This window comes from Dendropsophus ebraccatus, chromosome 12 (assembly GCF_027789765.1).
Source record: "Dendropsophus ebraccatus isolate aDenEbr1 chromosome 12, aDenEbr1.pat, whole genome shotgun sequence".
Classification (NCBI taxonomy): Eukaryota; Metazoa; Chordata; class Amphibia; order Anura; family Hylidae; genus Dendropsophus; species Dendropsophus ebraccatus.
In genome coordinates this window covers 60,585,390-60,598,329 of record NC_091465.1, presented here as the reverse complement: position 1 = coordinate 60,598,329, position 12,940 = coordinate 60,585,390, and the positions used below count along the sequence as shown (strand labels likewise).

The window sequence follows — 12,940 nt, the reverse complement described above, 5'->3', positions numbered from 1 at the left end:
TGAAGCAAGAATTTGCAACTTTAAAGGGAAACTGTCATGGTGAACATAAAGTCTAATCTGTATACTACAGATTATAGAGCAGGAGGAGCTATGCAGACTGATATATAGATTTGGGAGGAAAGAATTCAGTACAACTTGTCATTCATTTAAGTTCCTGCTTGAAAGTTCAGTGGGCGGTCTAATTAGTGACTGACTAATCCATGGTAGGTCCGCCCACTTGACACCTAAAGGGATGGGCAGGGATTAAAATACTAAAAAACTGTACTGAATCTTTTCCCACAATACATTATTCTGCTCAGCTCCTGCTTTCTAATCTGCTACCTACAGAATAGGCTTGTGTCTAATTTGACAGGTTCCCTTTGAGAGGGATATTTTTGCCGAAAATAAGAAACTGCACATAAAAGCAATAAATACCAGATGTTAAATTGATATTTACACATTATGGCACAAAGTTAAGGTTGGGCGTCTAGATACAATACTTGTGTTTCCTTCTTCCAAAGTATGAATAATAATGATTTGGCTAAATCCTCTATTTACGGCCGAGGTTCAGTATACCTGTAGTACAGATGTAGTAGCCGCCAAATGACCCACTACACCATTCATGGTGCACATCTATGCTATTTACGTGCTCTACTATTCACACTCTCTGCATTAGAATGGCTGCTTTACATGGTGGATAGCATAGAACGCCATTGGATACTTTATTAGGTTTGTTTGGCAGCTGCTATATCTGTAGGTGCAATTATACAATACAGGTGATCACATCTTATTTATTACAGCCACTGATCTTGGCCCTGTTACTGTCAGGAATTATATATTGGGTATTCCTAGCTCATGTTATTTTACATCACATTTGCCATCCCTTTCTTTTGGAGGTACAGTTTAAAAAGTTAAAAATTGCAATTGAAGTGTCATAGACTTATTCATGAAACACTTGTTGAAAAGTTTATGGGAGTCACATGACTCAATTTGAATGGTTTTATTAAATATTGCATAGCATTAAATAAGATTTAGCATCATTTTAATTGAAGAACCAAATATTTCCATTTTGTAATGTATAGTAACCCTCGGCGGTTGAGTCATAAGTTTAATTCAGAAATTCTATTCATTGCAGTAATTTCATTAAGAAAGTGGAATTGACCTGAACATATATTTATTACTAGAGTTTCTGGAATATATGGACTATACTATATCTTACAAGAGGAGGATGGCGTTCCTTATATTCTAAAAGTCTGTAGTTCCTTCTCTTTTCTGCAAGTATGTTAATATTGAAAAAAGCATTTGGGGTTGTCTCACGGTATGATTTATTTATTTATTTATTCATTTATTTTTATGTTTAATTTGAAACCAGGAAACTGGTTGAAAATTTCAACAGTGCCCAGGTACCCACTGATCTTTGCTGCCTGGTACTTGGTACTGACACCACTGCAGGCAGAGACAGGCTGTGAAGAGACCAGGTACCTGGTCAGTGTCCACACAGCAGTGTTAATGGAGTGGAGAAGTACTGTAAGTTTTATTTTTTTCTAGTGTTCCTCATTTAAAGAAAAAAAAAAGGAAAAGTCCCCACTTTACCCCAACATAAGGTTAGCTAGTTAGATGCACAATTTCTGGCTGTACTATATCTAATATACATCTACAGATGCTTATGAGTTAAATGTGATATTATTCATAATTATAGATGTGTTTCAAATCATGCAAACTAGACCCTAATATCAAACTGAGGATGCTGCTGGAAAAGATACATTGTCTTACAGAAGCAGTGCAGTTTTTTTATTGCCTCCACTGTTGCAGGCGGCGTAGTTTCATTCCAGTGGTACAATGACGTTCAGTTCCCGATGGCGCCCACATGACTTCACTGCTGGCTGGCCAGCAGCTAAGGAGGCTGGAAGTCGGACTCTTTAATGCATCTCTATGAGAGCGCATTTATAAAGATGCAGTGGAGACCCTGACTTCCAGGCTTCAAAATCATGGGAATGGGAAAAGAAGAAGGTCATAAGAATTGTGACATCACCACCAGCGGGACCTGAACAGCGCCATACTACCGTATTGAAGCAATGTCGTGGGAAGCCGATCGTCAATGGTAAGTATACATTTAGCCTGCAGTATGGGGATGGGGATGGGGGGGGGGGAATAAAAAAAACCCTGCTTTCATGACATGTACAAAGTTATGCTAAATGATGACATTTTTCCCACTTCTACTACCTGTCATTGTATAGTCTGCACAGAAGTCTATTGATGGTCTTAGAACTCCCCAATGAGGTATACTGGGCAGCCAGATAGAAGCTGGGTTACTAGGTGCTGAAGACCACAACTCCTGTATGTCTACCTGCTACAAATATCAGCGAATATACTCTGATCAGCCATAACATTAAAATCAGGTGAAGTGAATGAAGTTTGTGACAAGGGAGTGGAACATATTAGGTAGAAACACAGTTCCTTTAAGCTGGTGTGTTGAAAGCCATTAAAAATGGGCAACTATGCTGGCAACTATGTTGCAAAAGACCAGTCAGAATATCATTGTTGACCCTTGTCCACTAAAGTGCTTACTATGGGCACAAGAGCATCAGATTTGGAACATGGAGCAGTAGAAGAAGGTAAAATGACCCTATCAATTATGTTGTTTTTTTTTTTTACATCATATGGCCGTATTTATGTGCGTGTCACTTACCTGGGGAAGAGATGCCACCAGTATGCTCTATGGCAAGATATTGGATGGTGACTGGTTCTCTCTACCTGCACTGTCCTATTTAAAAAGATTGCCAGACCATAGTAACTTTTTCACACACTTTTGCCTCTCTGCCTTTTTTCTTTATCCTCTCCTTATAGTCTGTCAGCTCTTGCAAGCAGGACCCTCACTCCTCTTGTTTGGCTTGATAATTACTTGTGTATGTGTGTAGTGTCTGATATTTGTCTATGTATGTACCCCCAGAATTGTAAAGTGCTGCAGAATCTGTTGGCGCTATATAAATAAAAATTATTATTATCTCAATCCAATCAAGTTTCTTTGGAATATGCTGGAAATAAAAGTACAATTCATAGTGGCCACACTTTACAACTTACAGGATCTATAAGTCCTGGTTCTAAAAGAGACCTTCAGTGATCTTGCAAAGTCTATGCCTTGATGGCCAGAGTCATTTTGCCATTACGAGGGGGCCTTCACAGACTTAAGCATATACTTTCAATGTTATAGCTCATCGGTGTATCAATGTCTGGCAATGCGCTTTAACGAAGATCCGCTGCACTACCAGACACAGCCCATTGACAAGAGTAGCCGCGTTTCATTGAGAAAAGCAGAACACTTTTAAAATCTTGGACAAACCCAAATATACATCCTTCACTACACATGAACAAATATACAATGTAATATGGTTACCAGCACAAAGTACAAGAAATACCTATAACAAGTTATTTATCTAGTAACCATTGTGCTTAATGTAAGTGTTTTTTTTACGTAGAGTAAAATATAAAAATGTGCTTTTATCTATACTGCTCAGCTGAAGTTGTTACTTGGTTTCTCTAAATAACATTACAATCCCTTTTGGTTAGTGGCAGCCAATGTTACAATTACATTTCATCATTATTGCTTCTATTAGATAGGCTGCAGAGTCTATATGGTGTAAGTTAAAGCTTTTCCTGAGTTTCCTTATTGTCACATATTAATATAATAGAGTCCACAGCCTCAGACTCACCCCAAGTTGTTACCTTTGGTCCTAAGAAATTCTCAGATTCAACGGCAGCTTCCATCTTTTACATCATTTGTGATTATACAATATTTTAATGGTTTTATTATTAATACAAAGTTGCATAAAATGTGTGATCTATTTTCTTACTAGTCTGTAAATTTTAGACTACTAATGTCTCCAAACATCATTTCAGAAAAGCAATGAGACGGCTGAAAAACAAGATATACTTAACTGAAAGTAAAAAAGTTGTATGAGGTCTTGAATGTATCGATAAACAGATGGTCCGTGAAATGTGATGGGGTAACCTGAAGCACCCAAACTGGGCAAAGTTTCCATATAATGGTTAAACAGGTTACACATACAGCCATTTATTGCTTGGAAAATCACTCAAACTGCATTTAATTTAATATCTGAGTATACATTGTAAGAATGTCTTTGTTCGCACCTTCATCTTGCACAATTTCGCGTCTGGGGCTACATTTCCCCCAAAAATCTTTGTTTTCAGTCCTCTTGTCAGTTTTCACTTTTATAAATAAAATCCAAGCACAATGACCTGATGTATGAGCAGGTAGAACAGCCAGCTATGATGCTCCGGTGAGGAGTTGGACACTGAAATAAAATAAGAAGCAAACATAGGGTCAGACAGGTCTAATATTAGGGCAGATTTAGGATGGTGGATTAAAAATTGTAAAATAAAAAAAGGTTCAATTATATTTTAAAGGAAAAAAAATGCATTCCCGTAATTCGCTGGTTTTAAAAGAACAAGGTTGTGAGGGCAGGTAACAATGACGGTTCAGTGCTCTAGGTAAAAACATGTAGACACGTAGAAAGAATCCGACTCCTTTTCCCATAGAGGACAAGAGACAAAGGAAGGAAATTTAAGGAAATTGTGAGACCTGGAAACTGGAGATCAAGTGCGTGAGAGAATCGTAAGCGGTGAAGACGGTTTCCTTAGCCACATAATGGTCTATATATATTTTCCTAGATAGCTAGGGGTCAACCTACGTATTGTGGATCTTTATTTGATTAACCCCTAAAGAACAAGACACATATTTTACTTTTTGAGCCTTTGTTTTTTGATTTATTAAAATGGCTAAGACCTTTTTCGTTATACTTTCAATTTGTTACCATTTGTGTCTGTGTATACATTAGCACTCCATTTTTATTTATTTAATTTTTTGTCAAATCTCTTTTTTATTTATTTTATTTTAAGGTACAAGTGTATAACGTCTATACATGCAAATATGCCCAGGCATCCATATTACAAGTAGTTTTGTCTGATCCTGGCAGTTTTGGCAGGAGTGGGGTGTGTGCATTGACAATATCTGTGATCATGACACCTCCCACTAATGTACATCGTCATAAATGGTCAGCAATTCGTTGAATGGCTTCATAAGACATCAAACCAGGGTAGGTCATGGTGTAGGCATACACACAACTCTAATACAACTGTATTTTTGGCCAGCATTTTCTCTAAATAACTTATTTAGCTAAAAAGAAGAGAAAACTTTTGAAAATAGTTAAGATTTCCCAATAGAAGTCATTGAAAACAAAGGTTGTTGTTTTGAGTGCCAAATAACGGCCGTTGTTTATACGTTGTGTGAACATACTGTAGCCTAAAAATAATAAATATAATACATGTTAAACCCTGCAGGATAAAAGTAACATAAAAATGTATATTGCTTGATTAGATCATGTATTAGGTAGTCAAATGTTAGGATGATGACCAGAAGAATCTAAATGTGCTGGTTAGCAGAATCCAATGGATTGCCAATGAATCTGGCAATGCATGGATTACATGCATTGCCAGATTCACCAGTGTCTGACAGTCCGCACTGATATCCAAGGTCTCCCTTGTTTTAAAGGAAAAATTCATTCTACATGTAATCCTTTTTTGGTAAAAAAATAAATAAATAAAGAATATCCACAGATATGAACAGAGCCTAAGATATTTACAAAATAAAATGGTATTTTATATTTAGAGATGCTCTGCCTTACCTCGACAACTTCTTCCATCTTCCTGAAGGGTCCCAGTTACACAACTACAAATTGGTCCATCTAGTCTACTTGTACAGATTTGCTCACACCCTCCATTTTCCTCACACCAGTCCAGTCCTAAGGGGTGATAAGAGTTTTGACATTATTTACATAGCACAAGATCATAGGTTCTGGAATATGAAGCAGTGTAAATGAACACATTACAATATTGGCACTACAAATATAAAACACAAAAGTAATACAAGATAAGGGCCAGTTCACATGGAGTAAAACCAGTAAAATTCTGTGGGGTGTCTGAGGATCAAACTTCCTTGAGTGTATTAGGGTATGTGCACACTACAGAACTGGGGTGGAAATTTCAAGTGGAGTCTGCGTGGTGGCACTTGAAGTTCTGCCTGTCCCATACATAGACTCAGTGATATTCTGTAGCTCAATCTGCCATCTGCCCAAAGAATTGACATGTCGGATTAAGCTTTAGAATATCATTGAGTCTCCGCTTGAAATTTCCGCCCCAATTCCGTAGTGTGCACACACCCTCAAACAACACATTCTGTGCCAGTGCCTTCATGTAGGGCACCATGCATAAAGAAGTCAAAACACAAGCTCTCTGTTTTGTCCTTACTCCTCAAAGCTATGTTCACACTACGTATATGTCCGGCCGCATATTTTTCGCGGCCGGACATTTACGTGTAAAACTCCGGCCGGGATTTACGCAAGTACCGGCTACGTACGGTCCGCCAACTTACGCTCGTAAGCTACGTACGCTTCCCGAGCGGCGTACGTAATGATCTGACAGCGGTCTTTTACTTGGAAATCTTCGCCTAGCCCCGGACACCCCACAGAACCTTTTGGATCGGCACAAAAAGCTGCAAAAATGAAGAAATCACCACTACGTACGGGACCGCATGTAACGCTACGGGCGTAAGTTACATCATTTCCGTCCCGAAACAATGGTCTGGTTAATTTTTTTACGGAGCCGCATACGATCCGGGCATAAGTTTGTACGTAGTGTGAACTGTGCAGCCGTAGGTCGTATACTTTCCATTGTACGCAAACTACGTAAATCTCCAGCCGCTTATTCACGGAGCGCGCTACGGCCGGAAACTTACCTGTACGTAGTGTGAACATAGCCCTAAAGAACATCATTTACATCCAGATTCTTTACAATTAAATTGTAAGCACCATTATACTGTCACTAAAGAAGAGGAATGACACAAGCACCAAATAAATGCAGCAAATACTGACGTTTTCTTCTAATTGGACCAACGGAAATAATCTGCTCCTTGGAATCTTGCACATGATCGCTGGCACTTCTAGAATTCTGTGGACAGTTCTGCCAAAATGGAAAATCATGGAGTTATATGAACATTTTTACATTTGTCTTATACTAATGGCTATGCTGCCAGATTTTTGACAGATGGGAGCTGAGCTGTAGTAACTATGCACGGCCACTAGGTAGTGAATGGAACCAAATGCCCTTTTACCGCATTGATGCAGCTGTGGCAGTCCTGCAGCACAACTAGTTACTAGCAGTTAACTACTTATGATGGGGAAAGTTTGCCTCAAACTGCAGCACCCACTTTGGAGACCCCCATTGTGGCAAAATATTACATGGGTGCCCATTTAGTCAGTTTTGATTTGAGGAGGAGATATCCTATGAACAGTTATATGTCCGCAGCAGCGCTGTACTTACAATTTTACAAGAGTATTTTTCAGAGTCGCACAAAGATACGGCACAATGCAGATGAACTTCATCATAATCCCCTATGAACTTAAAAACTGTGACATGAAAGCGACAGGTTAGAGAAATCCCATTCTCTTCTATTCCAATGGTGTTGTCTTTGATATTTGGACACCTGGTTAATAAAAATGTCAATTCAATAATTTCATATAAACTATTGAATAAAAATAAGAGAAACAAATATTATGACTGACATTTTTGAGTTGAGATTAAAAATTATCTTGTCAAACCAAAAGGAGGTTTCCATTTTAGTGAAACTTTTTTTTTTAGTCCCAGTTCTCACAAACACATTATATAATAAAAAAAATACAGCAGGTCTGTGGTCCCACCTGATCAACTTGTTATTCCCTAACCTTTAGATAGGGTATAACTGTCAGATGGAAATAACCCTTTATGGAAAATTACTATATCTTCCCTCAAAAAATTACATATATGCTCAGGGTTGCATAAAAGTAAAAAAGAAGACATACTCACCTACCCTGAGCCTCTGCAGCTGCTGTGCTATTGTTCCTGGTCCCTATTTATCACTATCCTACTCAGCCAATCATTGGCTGCAACAAAGTCCAGCCTCACAGAGTGATTGTCTGAGCTGGCACCTCTTGTGGATATAATGCATCAGCAGGAGGCTGGAAGTAGTGATGAGCAAAGACCAGGAGTATCAGTGTAGCAGTTCTACAGGACCAGGGTAGGTGAGTATAGCCTCTTGTATATTTTAATACCACCCTAAACCATATATATATATATATATATATATATATATATATATATATATATATATATATATATATATATACACACACACACTGGGGAAAATATATATATTTTTTTAATAATCATTTTGTTGCATGAAATAAGTATTTGATGCAATTGAAGAACAGAACTTTTTTTGCTATTACAGAGGTCAGACATTTCCTTTAGTTCTTGACCAAGTTTGTAGACAGTGCAGCAGGGATTTAGTCCTACTCCTTCATACAGATAATCTCTAGATCTTTCAGGTTTCATGGCTGCCGTTCAGCAACACAGAGTTTCAGCTCCCTACAAAGATTCTCTATTGGGTTCAGGTCTTAGGACTGGCTAGGCTACTCCAGGACCTTGAAATGCTTCTAATGGAGTTACTCCTTAAAGGGGTTATCCAGCGCTACAAACACATGGCCACTTTTCCTTCTCTCTTGTCTCCAATTCAGGTGTGGTTTGCAATTAACATCTGTTTACTTCAATGGAACTGAGTCCCAACCCCCCCCCCCCAATCTGGAGACCAGAGAGGGGAAAAAGTGGCCATGTTTTTGTAGCGCTGGATAACCCCTTTAATTGCCCTGGCTGCGTGTTTTGGGTCATTGTCATGCTGGAAGACTCAGCCACAACCCATCTCTAATGCTCTTACTGAGGGAAGGAGGTTGTTGTCCAAAATCTCATGATACATGGCCCCATCCATCCTCCCTTTAATACAGTCCATTCGTCTTGTCCACTTTGGTCTTGGCCATGGTGGAGAGGTTGGAGTGTGATTGAGTGTGTGGCTAGTTTTTTTTTTTTTATACAGGTAATGAGTTCAAACAGGTGCAATTAATACAAGTAATCAGTGCAGAGTAGGAGGAGCTTCTTAAATAAAAATGAACAGGTCCGGGAGAGCCAGAATTCTTGCTGGTTGTTAGGTGATCAAATACTTATTTAATGCAAAACAAAATGTTAATAATTTTGATTCAAAATGTTTCACGTAGATGTGGCTGGAGAATGGTCATACTGAAATATTGTATAATGTCAAGAAATGCCACTTTAGTATTAGGAAACACTATGGGGGAGATTTATCAAAAATGGTGCAAAGTGAACATGGCCCAGTTGCCCCTAGCAACCAATCAGATTCCCCCTTTCATTTTCCAAAGAGTCTGTGAGGGATGAAAAGTGGAATCTGATTGGTTGCTAGGGGCAACTGAGCCAGTTCAACTTTATACTATGTTTGATAAATCTCCCCCTATGTACATTGTATACTGACCCTCCCTCAATGATGAAGTAACGGAGCTTGTCATTGCTGTCCCTTGATGGTGTTGCATAGCATTTATTTAATATCAATATCAGATGAGTTGAGTCTGCTCCAACCACAAAGACACCAACAAAGAGGACATCTCGAGTTGTAAGTACCACTTCTCCTTGACGATATGGATGCTTATATGATGCATTTTTATAAAGTGCCATCTTGGTGGTAAAACTTCCTTCTTGAGTCGGGACTGTAAGATTTATGACACTGCAAAAGTAGACAAATGTAATAATGTTTAAGATCAAAGCTTCTCTTTATTAGCAAAATTATTATTTTTTTTCTTTTGAAATGTTGAGAGTTGAGACTAGGGATGGTCCGAACCTGCCAAGGTACGGGTTCGTACAAACCTGAACTCTCGGCAATGATTCCCGCTGTCTGCCCGCTCCGTGGAGAGGGTGGATACAGCCGGAGGACCGCCTGGAAAACTGGGATACAGCCTATGGCTATGGCTGTACTCCAGTTTTCCAGGCGGTCCTCCGGCTGTATCCACCCTCTCCACGGAGGTGGAAGACAGCAGGAATCATTGCCGAGAGTTCAGGTTCGTACGAACCCGAACCTCGGCAGGTTCGGACCATCCCTAGTTGAGACCATAAACTTTTAGATTTGTCTAAACTGTATAAAATTACAAAAAGGCTCTCAAAGGCTACTTTTGGGCAGTGTACCTCTTGGTGGGAAATTGCTGACTGATGGACATCCCTCTACAAGACTCTTTTTGGACTGAGAGAAGCAGGATGGTCATTTTTAACAAATTCCCACCATGTAGGCCTTATAAGCAGTTAGGAGGTGTTGGAAGCAGAGGATACAAGAGGGCACGTACACATGGAAAACAGGCTTCAGACAGCCCAGACAGGCCACTGTACAGAGGTTTCTTTGATCAGCCAACAAACACAAGCAGCCTTCACAGTTTCCTTGTCCACCATCCAGACACAGTTGGCACCTTCATTACATAGCACTGTCTCTATCCAGACCATTTCCAGGTGCTTGGCAAAAGGAAATTTGGTGTCTTGCACCCATTGCATGTCCTACCATTGACAGACAGCCACCCTATCCTTCATTATCACTGCTATAGTGAACAAGAAGCCTGGACTGCAGAAGACTTGACTTAAAGCGTAACTATATTTTTGACCTTTCAGTTTTAGTTATCTTAGGGCATCATAACAATTTTTACAATATACATTAATAACCTAAAATGAACAGTTTTTTAAATACATAAGGCTGATTATGCCCTTATAGCCCTCTCTGGCTCTGACTTATTTCTGCATTCCTGCTGGACACGCCCCCTCCCTGCAGATCCGTCCTGAGTGTACGGACTGTGACAGGAGGATCAGATAACAGCCCTGACACAGACATAAACAAAACCTCCTCCCCCACCTCCTAGCAGGACGTTCTCCCCCCTCCCCTCCCCTCACAGAGGGGACTTAGCAGAGCTGAGGGTGTTGTGTGTGAGGAGCAGCGCAGGGGAAGAGCTGGAGCTGACATTATCCTACAGTGTAATGAGAGCAGATGACTGTATCTAATCCCACTGTGTGTGATACCATCTGCTGGGGCTCTGTATCTAATCTTACATTGTGATACTGTATGCTGGGGCTGTATCTAATCCTGCTATGTGTGATACATCTGCTAAGGTGCTGGTCAGTGGATAGAGGGACGCAGCCAGGGAGATGAGGGATAGGCCACGCCCACTTTCTCTCAGCCAGAAGAAAAATTCATTTATTCCTCTGAGCCAAACAACTGGGGATATCTCAGCGAGCGTACACGCTATCAACGCAGTTTAGGGCTCTTTTTAAAGGGTAACACGAAGGCCTTTTATTTGAGGAATTTCATTTTTTGGCTACTGAAATTATAGTTACGCTTTAAATAGTCTTTAGCTTCTGTTTCGGATCTAATGATGGTTGGGTTACTGGGGCCTTGGGTTGAGAGCTTCGATTCTGACTTTGTTGTGGAAACACACTGTCCCAGATGATGGTGTATGATCTCGGGAGCCATCACCTTTGATGGTAGGTCACTCCTAATAGTGATATGAGGGACACTAAAAACTCATTGACATCCTGCAGTCACAAGTGTTGTCTCTGATGACAGTGCAGGGCTTACCAGATTAATACCCAATCAAGCAATATGGTGAGCCAGCTGCAGCAAACTAAGAGAAGGATGCTGTACGGAACCTATATGCCCCCATGTCCATCTGTATCTCTTCTTGTATCAGAAATTTTCCTTTTCCTAATTGCTCACATATTCGAATTCAGCAACCCCTTCTTGGTACTTTATTTTGACAATAAGTGCATAGTATTGCAAAAACAGTATATGCTAGCACTTTATAATTGCCTGGATTTTCTATACTATCATTAGTCTTGTTAATAGGAAACTGGGTTTATGAACCATTGCTCTGACGTTTGTGCTCAAAGGGGTAGACTAACCATAGAAGCGCTAGGGGCATGGTTGGGTGGTCCTAAATAGATCAATGACTTCAGCATTCACAGTGATAAGTCAATTGGTGCTCATAGAATTATAACATGGCACATAACATGTCATGGTACTAAAAGTTGTTAAAGGGGTTATCCAGTATCAGGAAAACATGGCCAGAGACAACTATAGTTTGGGAAAGGTTTTGAAACTAAGTTCCATTAAAGTGAATGGAGCTTAATTGCAAAGCACACCTGAACTGGAGACAAGAGTGATGCTGTCTCTGGAAGAAAGTGGCCATGTTTTTCTATCACTGGATAACTCTTTAAATATTGTTGTTTAGTACTTGGTACATATGGTATAGACATGAATACTTGCCATATTGAATTATGTATTAATCACATTTATGTTTGTTTAATAGGAGTAGAGACATCATTATCGGCCATCTTGGGGCTAACTGTATGGGAAATTTTTGGACCCTTTTGTCTGTGGAAGATGAAGCTACGAATGATTCTATCAGTAATTCATATCTAAACAAACCTGTTTTTGAAAATTCATAATTATACTTTTTCACCGATTTATATTATCATATTTTTCTTTATAATAATTTTTCAGATTTTTATTGTGTTCATTTTTGATATTAGAATTTTTTTTAAATTATTTTGCTCGTTATACATTTTTATTATCCATTTCATAATTTTTATTTTTTATTATTATTTTTTATTTGTTTATTTACTATATTTTTGTTGTTTAGGGTCTTTTCTGACATTTTTCAATATTTCACTATTTATTCCATTATCAAATTTACTTATGAACACAATATGTAGATCACCAACACAAGTTTTTGCACTTTACAATATTTGTGGGATATATTTTTTTGATATGAATTCATCTTATTTTATTATTGGAGAGCATTATGGTATTTATTCATCTAATTCACTTAGATCACACAGCACTTTATTAGGTTCACATTCTACACTAGTTTTTGTTAGGTTACTATTATCATGCATATACATATATACACAATCATGTTTTGGATTAAAATAATTTTTTCTTTCTGTAATTAATCTTCACAGTATACACAACATC

General features: G+C 38.9%; 1 protein-coding gene across 1 annotated transcript in view; it reads right to left on the bottom strand.

Moving 5' to 3' along the window:
* Positions 1 to 3,841: 3,841 nt before the first annotated feature.
* The window catches only part of TECTA (tectorin alpha), a 122,103-nt gene continuing 113,004 nt past the window's right edge, over positions 3,842 to 12,940 (bottom strand). Inside the window, exons 28-32 of the mRNA XM_069946674.1 lie at positions 9,410 to 9,658; positions 7,375 to 7,537; positions 6,927 to 7,014; positions 5,682 to 5,798; positions 3,842 to 4,292 (exon numbers count right to left, since the gene is read on the bottom strand). Coding sequence (XP_069802775.1) covers positions 4,210 to 4,292; positions 5,682 to 5,798; positions 6,927 to 7,014; positions 7,375 to 7,537; positions 9,410 to 9,658 — 700 coding nt within the window. The 3' untranslated portion in view covers positions 3,842 to 4,209. The remainder of the gene's footprint in view (positions 4,293 to 5,681; positions 5,799 to 6,926; positions 7,015 to 7,374; positions 7,538 to 9,409; positions 9,659 to 12,940) is intronic.